Source organism: Genypterus blacodes, unplaced genomic scaffold (assembly GCF_046128005.1).
Source record: "Genypterus blacodes isolate CSIRO-AG114 ecotype Tasmania unplaced genomic scaffold, CSIRO-AGI_Gbla_v1 ptg000021l_1, whole genome shotgun sequence".
Taxonomy (NCBI): domain Eukaryota; kingdom Metazoa; phylum Chordata; class Actinopteri; order Ophidiiformes; family Ophidiidae; genus Genypterus; species Genypterus blacodes.
This window is the reverse complement of record NW_027466834.1, coordinates 8,520,498-8,543,756: the sequence shown is the minus strand read 5'-3', so window position 1 is coordinate 8,543,756 and position 23,259 is coordinate 8,520,498. Positions and strand designations below refer to the sequence as shown.

The following is a 23,259-nucleotide window of genomic DNA, read 5'->3' as shown; positions in this document are numbered from 1 at the left end:
AGCTACTACAAACTTTTCATTCCATGCAGAACAAAGTTATCCATTTGCTGGGCCCTGGGTTTACATCTCTCCTGTAGAGCTTGAAACAGGCCTGAAGTTTTGAACCCAGCCCAAACGTGCAACCCGAGAGCATCTACCAATTCTGACTTGATCTGACACGTACCGCTATGTTTTCAATCCAAATGCAAACCCGATCAATTAATGTGGTCCTCAAATCTGACCTGGAGTATTGAATACGAGCCTGATTGGTAACAGAAAAGAGTTCTGTCAGACTGACAAGTAGGCAACAGAAAAAAAACTCTACATTCTTACAACAGCCTCTCTTTCACCATAAACAGTAAACAAATATTAAATATTCTCTTTATATCTGTTTAATTGCTGTTATCCTCTAGCCAAAAATTCAGATTTTACTTAAATGACTTGATTTATTATTATGGACAGTTATTAACTAAATCTTTATCTATCTATAGACAATGAAGATGCTCAACACTGACTTGATAACAATAACTCACTCAAGCCGGGACCCAACTGTACAGGCCACAGCGAGTCAGAGCCGAGGGGGTCTGCAATTCAGGGACAACAGGGCTTTGACTCACCACCTGGTGTTACAGAATAATCAACAGCTAAAACCCCAGGCAGTAGCTCAGTCCATAGGGATTCAGCTTGGGAAACGTAGGGTCGCCGGTTCGAGTCCCTTATGGACCAAGTAAGCAGACTGGTAGCTGGTGAGTTGCCAGTTTGCCTCCAGAGCACTGCCGAGGTGCACGTGAGCAAGGCACCAAACCCCCAACTGCTCCATGCACCCCCTCTGTAATGCATGTGTTTGTGTGTGTTTGTGATATGAGGGGGTGCAAGATAAATTTCAATTGCATGCGCTTTGCCATGAATTGCATGTAAAATGGCAAGTAATAAGTATCTCTTAAATCTAGTGCACCGCCCCCCTCCCCACAGGACGACGGCACCTTAGACCTCAAATAAGCAAGGGAAAACTCAAACTGCGGTTTGTTTCCTGTCAACAAACATGTCATCGAAAGGAATTAAAAAATAAACATTATCTGTTATGGTAATCCTGCCCAGTCAGCATTATATCATAAAAATCAAAGACACAATTGTCCGGTCCCCTGAGGTGGACTCGTGTGGTTACGACTTCTGACAAGTAAGGCTGAGTTAAAAAACATGCAGGATCTGTGTTCCTGGACTGTAACAAACTGGCATCACAGAAAAGGAGGGAAATGCAGTTGGAGAATAATGGAAAGTGTTTTGACATCCAGGTTTAAGTAATTATTGGATTTAGATAAGAGGGGAATTCCATCCAATGTGAGGTAAAAAAAAAAAAAAGAAAAAAAAAAGGAGACTAAACTTTATTCCACTGAGAGCAGAAGCCCCTATGTAGCCTCGGGGTGGGTGTAGCATGCTCACATTACATCATGGATGTAATCATACAGGGAACAATGGAAAATGCATGTTGGTACAGTGCAGAAGAAGCCTGGAGCCGCCCTGCAGGGTCAGCATCAGGGCACCATGTTTGTACTGCTTATAAGGGAACAAAGGGTCAGATTTGTTTTATCAATTAATGACTTTAACTGAATAGAGCAGGTCTAACTTTAACTGAAGTTTGAACACCAAATGTGAGAAATAAGCATCCAAAACAATGATTCTGTAAATGGAGGAATCCATGCTTGGTTTCCTGACAGCAAACCCAATGATGACTCCAGTTTTTCCATATCCTCTGTGTCTGTGTGTTCTGTAATTAGAAATCTCACAGTAAACGGTAGGATGTAATCATGGTCTGGGAGGAAATGGGCTTTTTTTTCCAAGAGGCAGGTGGAGACAAAAGTAAATTCTACTAAAAACAAACACACAGATGCATACACACGCACACAACATGTATATACAACTGATTGAAATGAATGTTGATGGAATACTCACATCTAAGGGCTGTAATATATGGTTTGTCTGCATTCAGTATGTTTGCATGCACATCAGAACTTTGATTTTTCTCCAATAGGCCGTGAGTAACAGACCTCAATTATGTGATGTTAATTTCAGATTGCAGTACAGTCTGACAGATTGTCAGTCAAATGTATAATCAGTGTAAACATTCTCCGTGTGCATGTTCAAACCTGGGACGCCTTCCCCTTGTCAGCTGATTAAGCAAGTCATGTGTATCCAGCAAACAACAGAATCCTAATTCAAATCGTGTATACTTCTAACATCACATGTTTTAATCATAGTACAGACTTATCTTTGTATGTGTGTACCACTAAGACACATTTTTGTACATTTAAGCGTTTTGGAGTCAAATTTGATCCATATTCTGTATATTGAAATGTATTTCAGATGTGGTCAATGGAGGCATTATGGAAAATATTAAAAGGGGAAACTGTACACCACTGCTCAATAAAATAAATCTTACTTTAAAAGAAAAAGAACAGAAAAAACTTTAAAATAAGAAGAGTGGCCTTCTGCAGGTGTAGAAGAGAAAACTCTTCCGTACAATGTTGTTCAACTGAAATCCATTTATTGATGAATCTGTAGATTGTAGACTATCAATAATGGCCCGATCCATACACTATGAAAGGTATGTAAGGGGTTAAGAAACCCAAACATAGGTGTGTATGTAGTTAAAAGTTTTCCCCTCTTCTATAGGAATTGATCAGCATGCGTGTCCAGTTCAGCACAGAGTGAGACAAAGTGTTCCTCCATGCCCTTTGACCTTGTGCTTACGGTTTGAAAGGACATCAGAGGTAATGGCTTAATAACAGCTCTTACCCAAAGACACTTAAACAGTAACACACGCTGTAAGCAAACGTGCCATCCCCTCCCATCGCACTTAGAATATATGACCCATAAACGGCCCGGTGAGTATCTCTCTCCATCAGTTAACTCTGTGTTGATGGCATCTGTCTGAAACACCTTATCTTCCTTATCCCCGAGGACCTGTGCGGTTGTTTCGTCTCTTTGGAAAGAGTACAAGCTTTACAACTGCCAATGAACATTCTTGTCATTAGTTGTCCTTTTGTCTGCTGGTACATCAATCACAGTTTTCATCATTATCCTAGGATGACTCCAGAATTTTGATGGTACAAATATACCACAACATGCAGGAGGAATTGGATCTATCTCTCCCTCCTGTCTATATTTGATAAGCTCAGGAAATAAGTAGATGATCATTACCAGTGCAGTATAAGAGGAAGTGGTCTCCTCCAGATTTGGTAATGCACATTCCTCATAGCATCTGTACATTATCAATGACAGACACGGTGCGCCACAGCAGATTCAAAGGTTTGTATTCTCGAGGTCTTGGCATGCTTCCCCGTCAGGCCGTCAGAAGCCATCAACGTAGCGTCTGCACACCCCTGTGTTGTCGCCGTGCACCTCAATGATGGTTTCAATTACTGTGCTGCAATGTGGAAGCTTGACCAGTCTGTGTGTGTGTGTGTGTGTTTATGGCTCGATGGGTGAGTGAAGGTTATAGGGTAGACCTTCTGGAAGAACATTCAAGGTGATCTGTCAAGAATGGAATGGAAATGACCGCCCATAACCTCAGTTCACCTACATGATGGATTTTTTGTGAATGGGATCAGAGACTCTTTCCGAGAAGTCTGAGTGCGTGTTCAAACAACGTCAGCAAATAACTGCAAATCCCATAAAGATTGCTTGAAGAGTTTATCAGGACGTTACTTGTTTTTTTTCTGACTAATGTACAGAATGTTTTGTCTTAATGAACAGAAAAAAAGACAAAATCCCAAATCCTGCTTTCCCCCAAAATCAAAATTATTATCTAGTCTGAGTTGTGTGTATTGTTTCTAATTTTCAGATCTGTCACACTGAGAAGGATTTGTTTCTCACCTGGTGACTGTGGTAATGATAATCCCAGGTCTATAATCTGTGGGACTCCAGCTTCCCAACAGTGCCACAGTCTGTGTTTGGACTCGGCGTGACACTTCCTCGGTAAGCACTTCTGCCTCGGCGTTTGATCTACTCTTCAATTACACCATGTAGCAATCATCTCCGCATCCCAAAGATGGTGATTGAAGTTAAAAGGACTCACACTGATAATTTAGCAAAATACTTGGCTATGTTATGCAGCTATATTTTAGAAGACTGAGTTTTAAGGGAATTTACACTGTTATTTCTTCATTCTTTAATGTAATCTATAATTGTAGATAGCTTTTCCAGTTCATTTTCCATGACTATTAACTGCACTGGGCTACACACTGCACATGCGTTCGCTTTATGCCGATTGGTGCTGACACATCTGTGTGTGTTGGTTTATGATTACACCCTCAAATTTACATGACAGCGAAGTCCTGGAGATGGGGCCCCATGTCATTTACATCCACAAGCTTCCCTTTATCTGGCAGCTTTTTTTCCAAAGGTGCAAAGGTGAAACATGAGTGACTTGAAGCCGATTGAAAGGCTCAGATCTTCTCCTGAGGGAAAGACGGCAGGTTTAACACCCTGACACACAATCTAAACAGGATTAGCACCTTTGTGTGTTTTGCATAAGACGGATAAAATATGTCACCAAGCCCGGTCCCCAAATGACAAATGATAGATTTTCATATTTTTGGTTGGTTTTTGGTATTTTTTTGTAGTTTTTGGGTTTCTTACTTATCAGTTGAACAGTTTTGCTGCATAAATCAATAACGGTTTATTAATTATTGTCAGTGAGAATGCCAGGGAATTCACATGTCTTTGGCAGGGATGCTTTACAGATAAGTGGAGGCGGACACAAGGACAGGAAATAGATCTACTTCCTGTAACCTCCATCTCAACTATGTGAAACATGATTTCGATGGAGCGGATCTGCAGGCTAGCCAAGACGCTAAGGACATTGCTGCAAAATATTGACTGACTAATTTAATTATGAGATATGGAGTCAACTCAATAAAGTTTTATAATCCATGGGGTCCAAATGAGAATAGCAGGAATCTGATCTTCGGTCCAGCATTATCCAATTATCCAGTTATTGGGTTGGATTGGGTTGTAAATATCTTTTTTGTTTGTCTTATTCCTGGTTCCAATTTGACCATGTGTATGTGCTATTGCTGTGCCCCCATTTTTTAAGGCAGTGTAATAGGTGTTTCTTCAGGTTTGTTCAAAAATGTCCTTAAAAGGCTTTGAATTATATTTGGATTCACGGTATAGTTGGCCAGAAGTCAGGAGGAATAGACTCCCCATATTGTCACACTGGGGGTCAACACAGGAAACGTATTGCCATGCGTATCACACAAACACACATAATCATCCTGTCCACCATTGTTGCACAGTTGAATCCACAGACTAATCTGCACTGATGTGCCCAATCCTCCATATCATCCACAGCCACCATTATTACCTATTGTTCTTATTTAGAGTTGAGGCTTTGCCAATAACCTCACGGATAAAGGATAAACCCATAGAGATTAGGATGACTCAGCATTTTAGATATGCTTATAAATGCTTGCCGGACATGTTAGCAATACACAAGACAAAAAGGCTTTGGTGTTGGGGATTGGGGAGGGATGAATCGCATGACACTCAATGGAAACTCAATGGTCATGCCTCTGAGGGCTGATTAGATGGTTTAAGACTTCTAGAGAACACAATCCAGGACTGTTAAGAATATCTGATCCAGATCATAATGTTTTCTTTTGTGTGATTAACCTATTTCACATAGGATCACAAAGGATACAGAGAAATTCTTTGAAAATAGAGTTTACTATTAAAAGCCCATCTGAATGATACATTTGTTTGTTGAAACTACTCAGAATTGGTTCCAAGACTAGTTTATCTGTTAAGAACATAGGATTGCACCAAAGAAAAACACTGAACATGTTTCTGAGTCATTTCTAGATGATTACCAAAAACACTGGATTATCAAAGGATTCTATATTTGTGTTTCTCTGAGACAATGCGGTATATTTACATATCATTTTAGCTCTGCGCTGCATAAAGAAAGACTTACATTGTATGTCAATGTGTCAGCACCTTCACTCACTTGGTTGCTCTTCTCTTTGTGTAGCCTTTAATCTAATCCATCGACGTGTCCCAGCAAGTTTCCAAGAAAAAGTGGGGAATAAATAAAGTGGAGCATTGTTTTATAGCTGGAAGAATAAAGCACCTGTGGCAGTCTTTTGTCATTTGTGAGCTGAGAATATTCTCATGGCCTCAGAGCTGAGATCTTCAAGTTAACTTTGATGTTGCACAGAAGCTTATTGTGAGTGATAACCACTCCACTTCACCTTGGGTTATTTATCCAACCAAAGACAGGTCATTTTCAGAGTATGACGGGATAACAATGCAAGGCAAAGTAAAGGGGAAAACTTGAATGTGTAAGCCATTTCAAAGAAATTTGCTTTTGTACTGAGTAATTCCTACAGTTTACTATCTCAGCCACCTGGACTAGAAACCCTCTTTGCATTCTAAAATGGCCCCTAACGAATATTTTGTGAAAACATGCATGGCAAACGTGAGAGCGAACTCAGATATCAGTGACTTGACGTTTGACCTCTCATTGGCCAAGGGCAACCAGTCAGAGTACAACATTGTGAAACAAGACAACTCTTTCTTTCCTAGTCTCTTGTCAAAAGATAAACTAAGCAACACTCTTTCAGTCTTTGATTCATCTGTGTATTAAAGTCCCCACTTGCTTATAGATCTCAAGGGGCTTTAAGCAACGCATGTGCTGCTGGTCTGTTTGTGGTTGTGAGGCTGTGGATTAGCACTGACGAGCGTTGGATTACAGGGTCCCTGCTGGGATGTCAAAGGGCCAGGCTGGCTCCTTTCACCTCCGCCCTCAGTGCAGCAAAGCATCAGCGGCAGGGGTTACCTACCATCAACGATTTGCTTAAAGAAGAGCAGAAGGCCTTTTCTCCATTTGAGGGTCACTATTGGCTCGCACCACCATTATGTCCCTGTGATATCCTCACAAGACCCCACAACTGGAAGCCAGGCATTTGAAACCAAACAATTGAGGTAATAGGCTTGCTGAAAACCAAACTGTACTTCACCAGAGAGAGGCTTTGTGCTGTCCAGCCAGCTTTTTGCAATTCTGCATTTGCGGAATTCAATGCTTCAACAAAAGAAATCCCATTTTACTGCATATTTACCACATTATCTTCCATTTTACTGCATGAATCTAAATAAAATGTGTGTTGAGGAACCTTGAGTAACCTATACAAACTGTAGGTATTAAAATCTAGGTAAAAGTGCTTATATGTATCAAAAGTTATGTGAACAACATACTGAATCAGAGCAGAAGCTGGGGGGTTGAACCTGAAGATCCACAGTGCAGATCAGGATGAGACAATGTAACACACACACACACAACGCTAGCAGTACCAATACAACGAAATACCACAGAAGTAGACGGAACAATCTGGCAAAGAATGGCTGGATGAAGAGAGAGACCCAGACAGGAGACCGAGGTGGAGGGCAAACATACACATACACAAGGCAGGGAGCACAGACATAGACAGACCCTGACACCCGAAACATTTTAAAGCCAAAGGAGTGGGAAATAACACACATTAACCTTTAGTTTCTCTTTCTCTCTATCTTCATATTACATATCAGGAAAGCTAGGAGGAGAGCAGCTGAGTGTAAAGGGTGCAGGCTCGTCTCCAGAAGCTAAATGTCAGATGATGATTACATGACAGACCAAACAGATCAAAATGATGTGATACTAAGTCTATTAAGTCTAGATCGCATACTAGATAACACAAGACTTCACACAGATCGCGGAGAAGGTGTTTTTTTTTTTTTTTAATCCATGCCGTGGTTCTCGGCTGGACACATAATTTGAGACTGTGGCAAGAATTTTGGGAGGAAATACGACAGACCAACCTCCTGCAATCGGGCAGTGTTGGTGACCAGTCAAGTGTGACGCAACAGCGAGCTGCCACTCAAGATGCCGCCAGATTAAATAGACTCTTGAGTGTGTGTGTGTGTGTGTGTGTGTGTGTGTGTGTGTGTGTGCGCGTGTGTGTGTGTGTGTGTGTGCGCGTGTGTGTGCGTGTGTGTGTGTGTGCAACAGCTGCTGCAAATATTGATATAGTGCAAATATCTTTCTTTGATGTGCTAGAATTCACAGACAGGCAAATGGGGAGGCAATTTACTGTTCCTAATCTAAATTCAATCATATCACCTCACATTATCTGAAACCCAGCCATCCATGTCTTCTGCCCCAGATTAATGTTTGGAATATAACCGTTTCATTTTTTTTTGGTAGGATATGTAAATCCATCCCTTTCCAGCTCTCCTTGTGTTAATGTATAGGTGTTCATATTGACCACATTGGTCAATTATGAGCAGCTGCAGGCCAACACTGCCCTCTATGTGTCCTAGATGAAACTGCAATGTACTCTTGTGTAAGATGTATATTTCTAAATTATTGTCCAGTGTGGTAGACTGTAAGCATTCTTCAATTATACCAATAAAATAAGTTCAATGTTTCAATATAGTTTTGTATAACGTAAAGAAGAAGAATGTATAATAAGAATAAGAAGAAAATACAGCACATTTAAAGTGACCAAACAGTGTTCTAGTTTGAGAAGAGCCTCCCTGCAGTGTGAACTCAATGTCCATCAGTGCACACAGCTAAAGGCCTTGTGTGGTCAGGCAGTGGGCATGCAGACACACATTGAAGCTCCTCTATTGGACCCTGATGCTGTGCCCGTACCTCCTGTGGCTCCTCTCTCTACCCAAGTGGGTCCTCCCATTCATTTGACTCATTTGAATTCCGACATGCAAGACCTCCGATGAGAGGGTTGAACTGTTACACGACATGACGAGACTGCTAATTGATCACGGCGACTGTACGCGTTCCCTCTTTTGGGTTGACACGTTGAGAAAAGGGAGAAATGGTTAATAGTAGTAGACCTTGGTGGTTCTATGAATATCATATGACTTCCTCTGATCACGTCCTCCACCTGCAGAGCTTTTCTGTGATGATCTGAATCATTCTGGCAATTTTCTTGCCTCTGCCCTCGTTCCCAAACCACAGGGAGGCTCTGTATCTGCTCTGCCTCATAATCTTCCTCCCTCTTTCCCTTCTACTCTCTCAACTCTCGCCCTCTATATTCCCCATCACCATAGTTACTCTGTATTCCTTTAAGAAGGCCCTGTCCCTCCTTCCCTCTATTGTATTTTTCAACCTTGTTCTCTCATTTTTGTCTTTTCCATATCCTCCTCCTGGTCCCTACTTATACTTCCCTGTATAAGCCAATAGATCTTTGGTCGATTTTCATGAAAATTTTTGGAGGGATGTTTTGCGTGATCTGGAATATTACAGTAGATTTTGAGACGGAACCATATGACCATAGACAACCATTCAGACTGCGTTAACACTAGGTCACCACAACATGGCAGCAGGGAGTAAGGACAATACAGTCAGCCCTCCATCTTTCTCCTGCCCCTCTGGTCTTCCTTGTGTCCTCCCTTTTTCCTTTCTTTCTTTCTTTATTTGCTTCTTTTTTATGGTTGTTTTTCACATTGTATTTATTTACAAAATCTTCCTTTCTTTCCTCCATTCTTCGTTTCTACATCTGATATGACAGGGTTAAAAACTCAATCTTTCAGGCCTCTGTACCTAAACCTTACTGATCACAACAAATACTTTTGATGATTTCATGGGTTTCGTCTTTGTAGGTTTTAATTTTAGTTCTCCACTCCTCTACACCTCTGTCTTTCATTTTCACTCCTCCACCTGCTCTCTCCTGCTCTCAGCGCCTCACACGAGAGCAGCAAGCTGGCCTCGCTGGCCTCGCTGGCCTCGCTGGCCTCGCTGGCCTCGCTGGCCTCGCTGGCCTCGCTGCTCGCTGCGTGTGAGTGTGCTGTCGTGATCCTATAGAGGAGACACGCAGGAGACAATTAGGGACTTCAAAGAATCTCCTGTATGCAGGTGTTGAAGGTCTGTCCAAAACTAACAGATGCGATGACACACACACACGCACACACACACACGCACACACACATGCACACACACACACACGCGCACACACACACGCGCACACACACAGGCACACACACACACGCGCACACACGCACACACACGCACACACACACTGAGGATCTGAGACCTAGCCAGCTTGTCAGTTACAAGTCATTGTCAAACATGGAGTTCTTTTTGAAGGTCTGTTGAGCACCATGAAATGTCTTTACATCACAACTCCTCACAACCTCTGACTTGTATCTACACAGATATAGTGACACACACACATACACAGACACACACAAACACAAAGTGGAGGGATAAACTGTAGTTAAAGAGCGATGCGGATACACTTTAAAAGCACACGTCATCACTTTCAGAAACACACACAGATGCTCACACATTTTACACACACATGCACCCACAAGCAAACAACGGCTGTCAAGCACCTATTAAGCTCATAAATTCAGGATTATGTGTTTGTGAAAGGCTGTATCAAATTGGGGGGGGGGGGGGGGGGGGGGGGGGGGATAAAGAGCATACACAGGCTTGGCCACCATAATTGCCGTAATGGCTTTAGCTAAGCTGTGCCATACAAAATAACTTAATTGCAGTTTGTTTACATATGTGGCGAAGGCGCCCTTTAATGTAAATTCAGACCATGTGTATGCAGTGTCAGAAGACATAAAAAGTGCATTAGCGAAAAATGTACTGTAGTCTTTTTTAGTTTATGACTTGCTTAAGCCTTACAAATGAGTGTTTAATATGAATAGTGACATGCACACTGTCACCCTCTATAATGAGCAGGCCCATGTGTGAAACTTCCTCGCTTTGATCCCACGTGTACTGTAACAATATTCAAGAGGGAAAAGCATGTAAATAATTGTATTATCGTCAAAGTTTTCATTGAAATCAAATGTGAGATGAAGGAATTACGTGTGGCAGCCATCTGCTCTGGTTCTGTATCCATAGAGTTTAATCTGCTTGCCATAACGCACGCACGCACGCACGCACTGTTTTACGTAAAATGAGCCGATGAGAGTTTGATTATAGTTCAGTTTCGGAGAGGGTGTCTTTGGAACGATTTATGAAATAAATGACAAACTAAAGTACTTATTATTAATTTATTTGCCCTAATTATACAAAGGTACAAAAAGAGCAGGAAGAGCAGTTAACAAAAACAGTCTTGTATTAGGAAATAACCATGCAATTTCCATGATGTTACATTTAACATTTCACACTGTGCCTATTGTGTCTTCAAGTAAACTTTTAAAAGAGAGCATTATCCTTATTCTCCACTGGAGGGCGCTTTAACACTATATTCGTGTAAACAAGCGTTGGATCATTCTCTCTGTTCTCTGCTGCCTTGTAAATAGAAGCTTAAAAATATATATCTTATGGGTTAACTTATATATCTGATAGATGCATTATGACGCATAGTTTATATTTTATCACTTAGTAAAGTTAGTTAAATGCATTTCCGTGTTGTAGGTGGAGACGTCAGAGGGACAGGCCTGTTGTGTTACGTTTAGGGAAGTTACTCAATATCGGAAATCCACATATTACTGGGCTGTGAACTAAACATCACTATTTAAATGTGATCTGACGATTAAAAGAGCCCACAACAGCGCGGTGTGCGTTTCTATATGATCTCAATATAGCGAACAGAACCAAACCAAACCGAATCCAAGCCAATCATTTTTTTTTAGAATGAATAATAAAATAACTTCCGCTACTTATGTTCGCAATCTCGGTTTAAATTTACGTCGTCACCTGTCAGACTTTTTGGATCCTCAGGACAGATGGAAAGACGTGATCGTGTATCTACGAAACTCAAATGGGGAGCTGCGGTATTCTCAGCATCATGTGCGGTAGGTACTGGTAGGCGATCAACTGGTGAGCACTTTTGATGTCGTGTAATGGTTTATTTTGACTGTTTATTGCTTGGCCTCTTGTCTCTCAGGAGGTTTGAAGGTCTTACTGCACAGGGGAGAAGCCCCACGGTGGAGCTGCTGAATGATTGGGGGACCACCAACTCTACTGTGGGAGATCTGGTGGACATACTGAAGAGCCACAGATTACTGGCTGCAGCTAGTCTGCTATTGCCTGGTATGTTTATATGAGCCTCTTATCCTCTTACCAGTGGTTATAATCCATAGCAAATCCACATCAATGGTCAGTTGTAGCTTTAATAATGTAGTTAAGAATTAGACTTGCTTTCCAAATTCCTGAAACATAGAACCCATATTAATACCATCGTCTTTTGAAATATTTAATTAATAATAATTATCAGTCTTTCCCAGAATTCAGCATAATTAATCCAATTAATTCCAATCCTAAACTCGCTTTGAATGGTCCTGAGGAACATGAAGCTATAGGCTGTTATGACAATGATTACATGAGCAACAATAATATTAATAACATTAATGCAATACTGCCAAATTAACTGCATAAAGATTCAAAATTATTAAAAGTAATCACACCGAAACCATATAGAAGTCAATTAAGGTGATGGCAGTTACTGTAGCTCACCAATAACATACGAAACAGGTTATACAATAACAAATGCATGCTTTTTAATTCATTAGTTTTTTAGTAATTACTATTCCACATGTTGTTTTTCATCCAGATGGAGTTGAAGAGATAACCTCAGTTGAGACAGGGCAGGTGTCTCCAGCTGCAGAGACATGCAGAGTCCTTCCATCCAGGCCAATGAAAGAGAGTGAACAGTCAGCTCCTGTCAGCTCTACTGTGCAAACTGAGTGTCTATGGGAAGGCCACACAGGTGAACGTGTTGAATTTAACCCGGTTGATGGTTTAACGTTGGTATTTTATGTGACTTAATAGACTAATGCGACTAACTTATACTGTTTCTGTTATTAGGTTTTTCCTGTTTTATGTACAATGAGCTGATGAAGATTACGGGCAACTTTGATGATCGCTCCATGTCAGATGGTGGCAGCAGACTTGGAGAGGGGGGCTTTGGGACGGTTTACAAAGGTTTCCTAATTGACAAACCTGTTGCAGTAAAAAAGCTCAATCCTGTATGTGAAAATATCTTTTTACCAGCTGTTCCTAAATATCATGTTGAACTGCAAAACTCAAAGAAATCACAACAACACAATATGCTCTCTTTAGATGGACGACATCTCACTGGATGAGCTGCAAATTCAGTTCAACCAAGAGATCCAGACTCTGAAAGTGTAAGTTTCTTCTGTCTTGGAGTCAGTGGGAGACATGTAATAACAATTTTGAGTGACACTTGTAGATTGAATGACCTGCTGAATAAAATGTCTTCAGTTAATGTTCTTATTGCAATAATAAAAATAAATAGGGATCGTTTGATGCAGCTCAAACACAAAATAAGTCTTTCGCATTGTTTGCTTGTTGGAACTGACCTTAGTGTGTGAGATGAGTGGTGTGTTCTCTCTAACGGGCCAAAGACTGGTGCATGTATGTGGAACTACTAATAGCTAAGGATGTGGTTTGATGTGATTGTTTGCTCTAAAGGTTGAAACACGAGAACCTGGTGAACATGGTTGGGTTCTCTTCTGATGGACAGCACCCATGTCTGGTCTACGCCTACATGGCCAATGGTTCTTTGCTCGATCGGCTGGCTTGTTTGGTGAGCACTGTCTACACTTCAGACTCTGGTCTTTTGATGCTTGTGCTTCTGTACAAACGCTTTAGTCGCATACATTTGCATCATTGTAGGATGAAAGTCCTCCGTTGTCGTGGCAGCAGAGATGCTCAACAGCTGTTGGGACAGCAAGAGGTTTGGAGTACCTGCACAACAACCACCATGTCCACAGGGATGTTAAAAGGTACTAACATTCCTTTTTTGTTGGGATTGCTGAAATGCTAACATTAAGAGAATTACATTTGTATATCTTTCTTCTTCTAGTGCAAATATTTTGTTAGACGAAAGGTTTGTGGCGAAGATCTCAGACTTTGGGCTTACGAGAGCATCGGCGAAGAAAACATCCACAACCATGATGACGGAGCGGATCGTGGGCACCCGTGCGTACATGGCACCTGAGGCGCTCCGAGGGGAGATCACACAAAAATCTGACATCTTCAGCTTTGGAGTGGTAAGTCAGCAAATGTATACGCACCTAGATGCATACCCAGATGCACACACAGGCTCATATGGTGCACCGGGGGTACTATGGACGGAGACACTGCAACGATAATGTAAAACACAACACATAGTCTCCAGAAACTCCTGGCACATTCATCAACTGCTGCATCCAAACATCATAATACAGATTTCTTCTTGTAAAAATAAGTCTATTTTGTGCAGTATCTCATTCAGTGATCAAGTCAATCTCTTTGCCATCTACAGGTGTTGCTAGAAATACTGTCTGGACTCTCACCAGCCGATGACAAACGTGAGCCACAGTTACTGGTAAGCAGCACAATGGAGGCTTTTACTGTGTATCTATCAAGCCACAGGTACAATACATAAATCAAAAGACACCAGGGTGTATTGGTTATTCAAGTTTGTCAGATAGAAGCCATTCAAGCTTTTTGTTTGTAATAGGCTACTTCATCATTTTTGGATGCAGATTCAAAGCTTGTTCCTGTAATAAGGCAAACCAGACATATTGTCTTGCATTGTATTAAAATGTTTATGGTCACATCATGCTGCCAGATAGAGATGAGGTATGATATCGACGACGAGGATGAGGATCTGACTCTGGAAGACTTCATGGATAAAAAGATGACAGACTGGGAGCTGAGCCAGGGGGAGAGCATCTACTCTGTGGCCTGTAGCTGCCTCCACGAGAGGAAGATCAGACGGCCGGTCGTCGAACAGGTACGGTGAAGAAAGAAAGAGCAGCAGTTTGAGAGCATTTGTTAAACTAAAGTATCTGTATCACTGACTATGTGCCCTAGAGCAACTCACTACCAGGAGCGCTGCAAAGGATTCCATATTTTGCTGTGAAAGTATCTTCATTTTCTATCGATGATTTAATAACTAATTGTTTGCAGATGTAGTAGATACAGTATAGCTCTCTAACTGCTTTCTGTCTTGATCAGGTCCTGTCAGAGCTTCAAGAAGTCCTCAGAAGTATTTCATCGGATTTTCAAGCAGACAGCATGCCGGAGAAGACTGCATAAACTGATAACCTTGACTTGTGTATTGTAGCAAACTCTACTTTTCTGTAATAAACAAATAAAATGTGTAAATATATTTAAATGAATGATTTACGTCTAGTGTTAACATGTGCTTCACTGTTGTGTACTCGCTGTATTCTCAAATCTGAAACTGCACTGTCACATTGAGTCGACATGTAAACGGAAAAGGCAAAACGCAGGATTTAAATATTTTATTTTTCTTATTTAAAAGAAACGATTTGTAAGAAAACAGGACCAAAATGTGATTTTTTGAACACTGAATGAATCTAAAGGGTTATTTCCCTTCAACAATGATGCAAGCTTAGTAGTTTGCCTAATATTAATCAGTAGACAGAGGTGTGTGTGTGTGTGTGTGTGGCTTATGTTTAGAAGAATGTACTAATATTCCCTTTCCTATGCGTCTGCTTGCTCTCCCACCTTGTTTGCGAAGGAGCACGGCAAGTTCAGCTTCCTCTAAATGAAATCTGAGTATGTATCGATGTCGTATTTGTGGAAGCCCCAGGTCTGTCCGTCACATCCTCAGACTGCTTCTTCCTCCTAAAGCGTCACACAGCTACAGTATGTACATTTATAGCACTTGCATAGAAAAATAAGTTTCTCAGCAGATGATTTGTTTGTTTTTTCTCCATGTAAACCACAGTTATATAGATATCAAAAAAGAAGACCATTTTTTTCTCCAATATAAAATGCACTGTTAAAATGAATCAATAGACACGAGTTGGACAATTATCTCTGTTCTGCTTCGGGAGCACCTCGGGTTGTGCAAACATCGGGAGACAAAGTGTTCAGCACACTAATACATTGAAACATTAATTGACACCGACTTAAAGGAATGCAAGTTAAGAATTCAAGCACGTGAACTCAGAATGGGGGGAGTTTCATAGGCGTATTGGCACAAGTTCACATTAGTCACACTAATATATTTTTCTTGAATCTGGCAATAAGATGAACGTTTTTACTTTTTTTTGGGGGCCTCTTGGCTTAATTTTGTGGATATGGCAACATACATATATGTGCTTCCATTTGGCGAGCTACAAATGGAAAGTTTGATGCGTGTCATTGCTCAGTTATCCTTGGCGTGCATAGCTGGGTCTCTGGGTGAACTTTCTAGGAATTTGAGGTTTTTGTCTCACTTTTGCAACAAAAAAGGTTGTCAAATGATTCCCCCCCCCCTCCCCTCCCCACCGTCACAGGAATGTTCCACTGTGGAACGCGTTTGGGGGTGAAGTGGAGTGTGCTGAGGTGTGTTTAGTTGTCCTCTTCTCCCTCTGCAGGTGGTCTGGTGATGCGACGCCCGCCCCTCTTCCCAGAAGGCCCTTTGGGCTTGGAGAAGGCCTGTTTGTGTGCGTGCTGCTTGGGATGAACTTCCTCATACAGGAAGTCGCCGTTCACTTCGTCCCCATTGTCAATCTCCAACTGGGGGAAAAATTAAAATATAAACACCGCGTTCCAAATTATTATGCAAATTGGATTTAAGTGTGATTTGCAGTTGTGCATAAAGCTACTATTCGCCCACCTAAACAATGCTTTGGTCCCTGAAGGTGTGAAAATGACCTCGGCAAAGTATATAGAGTTTCTGACTGACCACTTTCTTCCGTGGTACAAGAAGAAGAACCGTGCCTTCCGTAGTAAAATCATCTTCATGCATGACAATGCACCATCTCATGCTGCAAACAATACCACATGTGTCATTGGCTGCTATGGGCATAAAAGGAGAGAAACTCCTGGTGTGGCCCCCATCTTCACCTGACCTCAACCCTATTGAGAACCTTTGGAGCATCCTCAAGCATAAGATCTACGAGGGTGGGAGGCAGTTCAGATCAAAACAGCAGCTCTGAGAGGCTATTCTGACATCCTGAAGAGAAATTCAACCAGAAACTCTCCAAAAACTCACAAGTTGATATCAAAGAAGAGGTCCTATCTTAACATGTAGCTTGGCCTGTTAAGATGTTTTGATTGAAATAGCTTTTGACTTTAGTAAATATCACCTCCTTATGCTGCAAATTCAACAAATGACCATTTTCAGTTATTTATAACCTATAAAACGTTTTGAAACTCTGTTGTGCATAAGAATTTGGAACGGTGCATTTTGAGTTTTTTATTTAAAAAAAATCCTGTTATCATTGGGAGGTTTGTTCAATACAATTTGAATTATACTCTAACTGTTGATGACTTGAAAATTATGCTGACTGTCATTTGCATCGACTATTTAGGAAAATCTGAGAAAAATATCATTTGCATAATCATTTGGTGTGTGAGCTTCACCTGACCACGTTTTGCAATATCACTAAATTGCGTTGGTACACAAAATACCCAATTCACAGAGTTATGCTCTTTTATCCCGACAGGCCGCTCTTACCTTTTTCTCAATCTCAATCAGGAGATTGTTTTCCACCATGTCAACCAGAGGGTTTTTGCAGCTGGAATAAAGCATCCTCTCTCGAATGCTACAGGTGTACCCGGGCATAGAATAGATGAAGACTGCAAAAAAATGGACAGAAGAACAACATGGAACACTTGTGGCCAAACAGCAAGACTGGGGTGTAAATGTACAACGCGGTTTATCCACCTGTGGACTCCAAGTAGTCGCCTTCATGGGAATGTTTGTAGAGGAAGAAGTGGTAACGCGCAGCATCTTTGGGGATTCTCACTGGCAGGTCTTTGACTTCTGTCGCCTCCGTGTTACACAACAGAATCAGCTCCTGTTCAATATCTATTTTCTGGAAAGAAGTGAAGGAATATTCTCAGGACTGGTGAGGCAAAGATGCCACCACTTTGAATCCCAGATTTATGGGTGGAGTGATGAAAAGCAATACTCTCCCATACCTTTACATTTTTGAGAAAGACACTAAATGCACCGCTAAGCAGACAGAAAGCTAAACTTCAAACTTCTCTTAATGTAGCACGTTAAATATTGGGATTGTTTAGTTTAGCTCCGAGTTAAACAATGATTCCTTTGTACTTTGCACTGATCCAACCTTGTGATGTGAGCTCTTTGAATTTCAATGAGAAGAACTGACACAAAGACGACTGCCAAGCTACGATCTCATTGTGTCAGTCTGTGAACCACTCCTGATCAAAAGACCTCTTATCTCGGTAAAGACTGTGTGATCAAGAATTGATTTGCTTGTCTTTGCATAGCAAGGTTATGGTTTGCTTCTGAGGACTTACAAGTTGCACATAGTTGAGTTTCTTGTCCTTAAAACGTTCAAGAGCTGCAACAGCGTCTCTGTGCAAAGGAAACGCCACTCCTTGCAGGGTCTGATGCTTTGTGTCCACGCTGATGTCTGTCTGCACCTGAACACACACACACACACACACACACACACAAAATCACAAAAGTTAAACCATTCCATTCACACACGTGGAGTTACTTTCAAGAGCATAGATGGAAAGAAACCCCCAATTGCCAGCATGACGACATTATGTTAAGATGCCGGTGACATCATGCCGTAAAGCTGTCAGTTCAGCATCAAACATGTAATCCACTTTTAATCTCCAGATCAGCTCTGTTCAATCAAACAAATCAGGATTCTTAGGGTCTTATTGATTGGTGAAAAACGACAAAGAATAAACAACTAATGCTCTGTTTAAGCTAGCAAAAAGTAAAAGGTTTAAAGATGCAGCAAAGCAGCTTCAGCACTGCAGCACAATGATTACAGATCAAGTGCTTCTATCCACAGAATCAGTCAGAAGCCTGGAAATGCTGGGGGATTGCACTGATGGATTAAATCTATTTTTAGTGTCATGTTCTCACAAAATGAAATGTCATGCAAAGCTGACTGAGCAGCCACCGTAGCTACTACACTGCGTATCAACACTCGGGGTCGTTTAGCCATCTGTTCGTAACGCCGCAGTCCCAGAGGCAAAGCAAAGGTAAATATATAAAACCATCTTTTTTCCCTTCACGCAGCACAGAATAATAGTATATTATCTTCCTTCAACAGCTGGTCAAGTGGGAGGAAGACAAACCTCACTTCCATCTGATGCTTTTAATTGACTGCACAGCCACTCCTCAAAGCACTTCCATATATGGTAAGGAAGGCAGTTCTTGCTTATGTGGCAGACAGAGGAAGCAGCAGTTAGAGTAGGTTGTTCCCTGAATGCAAAGGAGAGCCGTTCATTTGAGTTTAGCCTTCTAAGATCGTAACATGAGATTTTTTCCCCAAACTATCTGGCCCATCAGTTACAGTACGGCCCAGAGAAGCACACCAAAACACAACCAGCAAGTAAGCCTCATCAGTGTAAACACTGCTGCTGTCATGAGCAGCATGCAGGCTAAACCAGTGCATGACAGGATCACCATATCTAATCAATGCAACTATAAAAACACAATGACACTGCTTACCAGTGCCTCATGCACAATCACTACTAAGTACTCAACAGCTATAGAGTATCCCGTTCTGTTGTTCATTCCTTACTCTTCCATTTTGCTGCTGGGGCTTAGTGAGCATTCTGCATGTGCATGGCACTTTTATGGAGCTATGGGCGTGAACTGCACAAGATTAACCTCTGTCAACATCCTGCTGCTGATTCTGCCAGACAAGCACATGCACACTTGCTGTGCTGTTTACGAGGATCATTTCCTGGCCTTGGCTGACACAATTTGCCATCTCTGTGGGATTACACACCTATACACAATACATAGGATATGTGCATTCTGAATAATACACTGTGAGACGATATAGGACATAATCCCCACAGACGAATGCCTTCATTCCTTTTTAAGACCGCCCATGCACCTTATCAACAAGGAGTGGGATTTGTGTACATGCCGACTGTAAGGTACACAATTTGCTCAGATGCAAATCCTAGAGAATCAATCTGAATGAGGGTGTTTGTGTTCATGTACCTCACTAAGTTTAAGCTGCCTCAACTCCTGCTCTGCAGCGGTGAAGGGCAGGGGAGCAGCCAGCAAGGTCAGGTGTTTCTTGTATCCGCTGAGACACAATTCATCCTGAGGGCCAGAGAAAGCAGAATTCTCACAGTCAAGATAAACAACATTGCATAAAAGATAAAAGAGCCTTTCTCAAGACTCCACATCTGTGAATGTCAGCAGGCCAACCTGTGTGGTTCCAAAGACTTCATCCTTGATGTGGCTGCCTCCAAACTCCTTCTTCACTGTGGCTCTGGTAGCAGCATACAACATTTTATTTCGCACCTGTGGAGAAAATGATACCATGTTCAGTCTTTATCATCTACAAAGCTCGCAGCACGTTCAAAACACTTCGGCAAAAAAACAAACAACCAATATGCACCATTTGATTTTATAACAAATGTGTTGTACAACTGTTGATGGTTCATTGTACTGCAATAACCTAGTGCCTCCAATACTTCAAATTTGCTTTAACTTTCACATCTTAACAGTGAATTCATTGCACTATCCAATGAATTGAAATAGTTTTGCAGATTCCATTCAAGTCTGAACATGAAGCACTCTGTCTCGAGTTAGACGGAATGTTGCTCAATTCCACCATGCAGTTAGGGAACTGGAAGTATCCTGTATGGAACATAAGCGTCTGGTCTACTTCTAGGTAGTATGAAAGAATAGCACAAGTGGTTTATCGAGGTTCTGCGAAATAGGAAGTTTGCTGTTGCTAAACTGGAAAAGGTTTCCTTCTTCACAAAGGAAAAAAACGGTGCATCAGCAGTGCATGTGCCCAATTACTCTACTTGCTATCTTCTCATGCTCGAATACTGACTCGTTAAGAGTTTTAGCTTAACACAAGCGGTAAGCACACTCCAACAAATACTTGAAGTACTTGACCATGACAGACACAAAGAATTCTTGGCGATCAAAACTGTGAACCGAATAATACAGACACCAACCGCTGACACAACATTAAACTTTGCATCTCATCTCTCTATGCCGTTTATAATTTTGGTCACCTGGGGCAGAGAATACGTCTGCACACTGCACTCATTCTTAACTCTGCAAAGTGACCAGTGAGATCTTTGTCTCCTGTGCAGTGACCTGTGTTAGTATGTAAAGCGTGTTCCATGTTTTCAGTGGCTGAAGACCGTGTCCCACCCCTGTGGACAATGAAGTTGTATTATATTCGGTTTTTATGCTGAGAGCAGTGTTTTCCAAGTTCACCCAGTTGTGTAGCTCCCAACACGCCTCTGCTGAACTGTTTGATGTGGTTAACCACACCCATCTGACCTCAAAAGCAAGCGAGGATAAAAGCTAAGAGACGTGAAAAAGCTATTCATTAACAAACAGTCTGGGATGGGTTTGCTTACAGCAGAGCGGTCCGGAGACCAGGCCAGGAACAGCCACTCGTAGCCCTGGTTGTTGGTCGAGTCCATTCGGTACAGAATGTAGCAGGGCACGTCATCCTCCAGGAGCGGTAAAACTAAGGAATCGTACTCCTGGTCCCATTGCTTGGATGATTTCCTGGTGCAGCCGAGTATCAGCTGTTCTGGAAAACAGATATGTCAACCAGAAACATTTGAATAGTGCTTGGATTTGGAAGTTATGCTAACACTGCCATGTCGGCCATTACAAATGCACAAGTTGAGAGTGTTGTTGGCAGAAGAGTTGAAGCTGTAAGCAAAACAAGTCTCCTGGAACGCTGCTTACCATCCTGAATGACGATCTTTAAAACTCGATATTGATCTCCATTCCTGGCAGACGCGAAGATTTCCTTCACGTCACTGCCCGCTAATAAAAAAGAAAACAGATCAACCCAGCACAAATAGGTTAACATCATCATTTGTAGCTCATGGTCGTACATTTTCTTCCAAAAGCTTCATAAAGCAGACACACAGCATCAAAGGATGTTTAGCACTGGAAGTATATGCAACTTCCATCACCTTTTTCTTGTAAACACACCTCAATTAAAGCTCAACACCATTTCAACATTAATTAACACCATAACAACTACCAGCATTTCATTCAAATTCATCCATGCCTTGCTCAATAACACTTCAGCGGTGCATTCAGGTGCATCTCAATAATGGCAACTCTCCAACTCTCCAGCTGCCAGTCCACTTTCTTGATCCATGCAGGGACTCGAACCGGCGACCCTCCGGTTCCCAAGCTGAGTCCCCCGCCCCCGAACTTATTGAAATATATTTACTTTTCCCGAATATTCTAATTTAATGAGTTGCACCTGTGTGCGAATGACGGCGACTCCCTGTGACCTCTAACCCTTACAGGCCTCCTCCCAGTTGGGAATCTAATCGGCCCTCTCCTTCAGTTTCCTATTCGTCCAACATACGAGTTCACGATACTGTCAATTTTGTAGGAAGACGACATTTTGTTTAACGAAGGCGTCGCCCGTCCATTCAAAAAAAAAAAGAGAGAAGCTCCGAGTGTGATTTGACTGAGCTTCGTGTGGCAAAACAGAGGAAAAAGCGTTTACACAATTCCTCGAGTCTGGCATTACTTTGGAATAGTATGTTGGGAGACATATGCACCGAGTAAACCCATCCTGAATGATGTTACACCGACTTCCTAACGGCGTAAAGCAGGTTAATGCTGCTCACGTTAGCTCATAGAGAGACAAGTAAGCTAGGACAGTGTAGCTAACTTGAGAGTTAGCTCGAGCTTCCCTGCTAAAGGCTAAGCGTCCTATTGTCGCCGCAAAAACATCACACAGTATGAAAGAATGGCGTTAATATGAAGGCTACGGTGAAAGTTAATACGCGTGATCTACCTTGAATGCCCGTTTGATGTGACATTGTGACTTTCGTCGGATGAAGAGCAAATGCAGCCGATCAGGAGGATCCAGGGCGAAGAAGCAGGAAGTGGAGTACAGTGATAGGACACGCCCCCAATCTGATGTTACCAACACAAATGTCAGTTTATATAAAGAAGTATAAACGTAATGCAAATTAATATGCACTTAAAATGTGTGTGTATGTGTGTGTGCGTATTCTACCTGAGGACGGGAGTGGACGGTAGCTCTGTGTTGTATCTGTCAGGATATGCTTAGCTCAGCAACCATCGAGTCCAAACAGGAAGAATGCTTTTCCATGCATGCAGCCTCCTCCTCCTCCAGTATTTATCAGAGCAAACCACAGAGAGCCATCATTCACCCTCTGACCCTGACCTACTTCAAGTCCACCTCTCATCCACGCCAATGCTTCACTTACAATGCTGACTTAAACCAGTATCCTGCCTCCACTGAGGGAAACCTCTACTTTTGCTTCATAGGGATAGAACCCCATGAAAACCACGTAACGTAAATATT

The 23,259-nt window shown here is 41.8% G+C and overlaps 2 protein-coding genes across 2 annotated transcripts; one reads left to right on the top strand and one right to left on the bottom strand.

The window, feature by feature from the left end:
- The first annotated feature begins 11,430 nt into the window (after positions 1–11,430).
- On the top strand, positions 11,431–15,126 carry irak4 (interleukin-1 receptor-associated kinase 4). The gene is made up of 11 exons (XM_076142066.1): positions 11,431–11,790; positions 11,883–12,028; positions 12,549–12,704; positions 12,803–12,963; positions 13,058–13,122; positions 13,430–13,544; positions 13,634–13,743; positions 13,824–14,010; positions 14,265–14,327; positions 14,574–14,738; positions 14,963–15,126. The coding sequence occupies exons 1-11, from the start codon at positions 11,630–11,632 to the stop codon at positions 15,041–15,043; spliced, it is 1,410 nt and encodes a 469-aa protein (XP_075998181.1). The 5' UTR covers positions 11,431–11,629; the 3' UTR covers positions 15,044–15,126.
- Positions 15,127–15,237: 111 nt separating this feature from the next.
- On the bottom strand, positions 15,238–23,051 carry LOC142991898 (twinfilin-1-like). Its single transcript, XM_076142067.1, has 10 exons — positions 22,948–23,051; positions 22,723–22,844; positions 21,645–21,725; positions 21,305–21,483; positions 20,127–20,222; positions 19,914–20,018; positions 18,233–18,358; positions 17,631–17,781; positions 17,421–17,542; positions 15,238–16,477 (listed from the first exon to the last, which is right to left on the bottom strand). The coding sequence occupies exons 2-10, from the start codon at positions 22,745–22,747 to the stop codon at positions 16,310–16,312; spliced, it is 1,053 nt and encodes a 350-aa protein (XP_075998182.1). The 5' UTR covers positions 22,748–22,844; positions 22,948–23,051; the 3' UTR covers positions 15,238–16,309.
- Positions 23,052–23,259: the final 208 nt, after the last annotated feature.

Bases quoted from the DNA above. Each gene is read 5' to 3' on its own strand.
- irak4 (XM_076142066.1), top strand. From the start codon at position 11,630: ATGAATAATAAAATAACTTCCGCTACTTATGTTCGCAATCTCGGTTTA. The intron at 13,545-13,633 runs GTGAGCACTGTC...GCATCATTGTAG, and splicing joins TCGATCGGCTGGCTTGTTTG to GATGAAAGTCCTCCGTTGTC. The intron at 14,328-14,573 runs GTAAGCAGCACA...TCATGCTGCCAG, and splicing joins AACGTGAGCCACAGTTACTG to ATAGAGATGAGGTATGATAT.
- LOC142991898 (XM_076142067.1), bottom strand. From the start codon at position 22,747: ATGTCACATCAAACGGGCATTCAAG. The intron at 21,484-21,644 runs GTAAGCAGCGTT...TCTGTTTTCCAG, and splicing joins AAAGATCGTCATTCAGGATG to AACAGCTGATACTCGGCTGC. The intron at 17,543-17,630 runs GTGGATAAACCG...ATTTTTTTGCAG, and splicing joins CGACTACTTGGAGTCCACAG to TCTTCATCTATTCTATGCCC.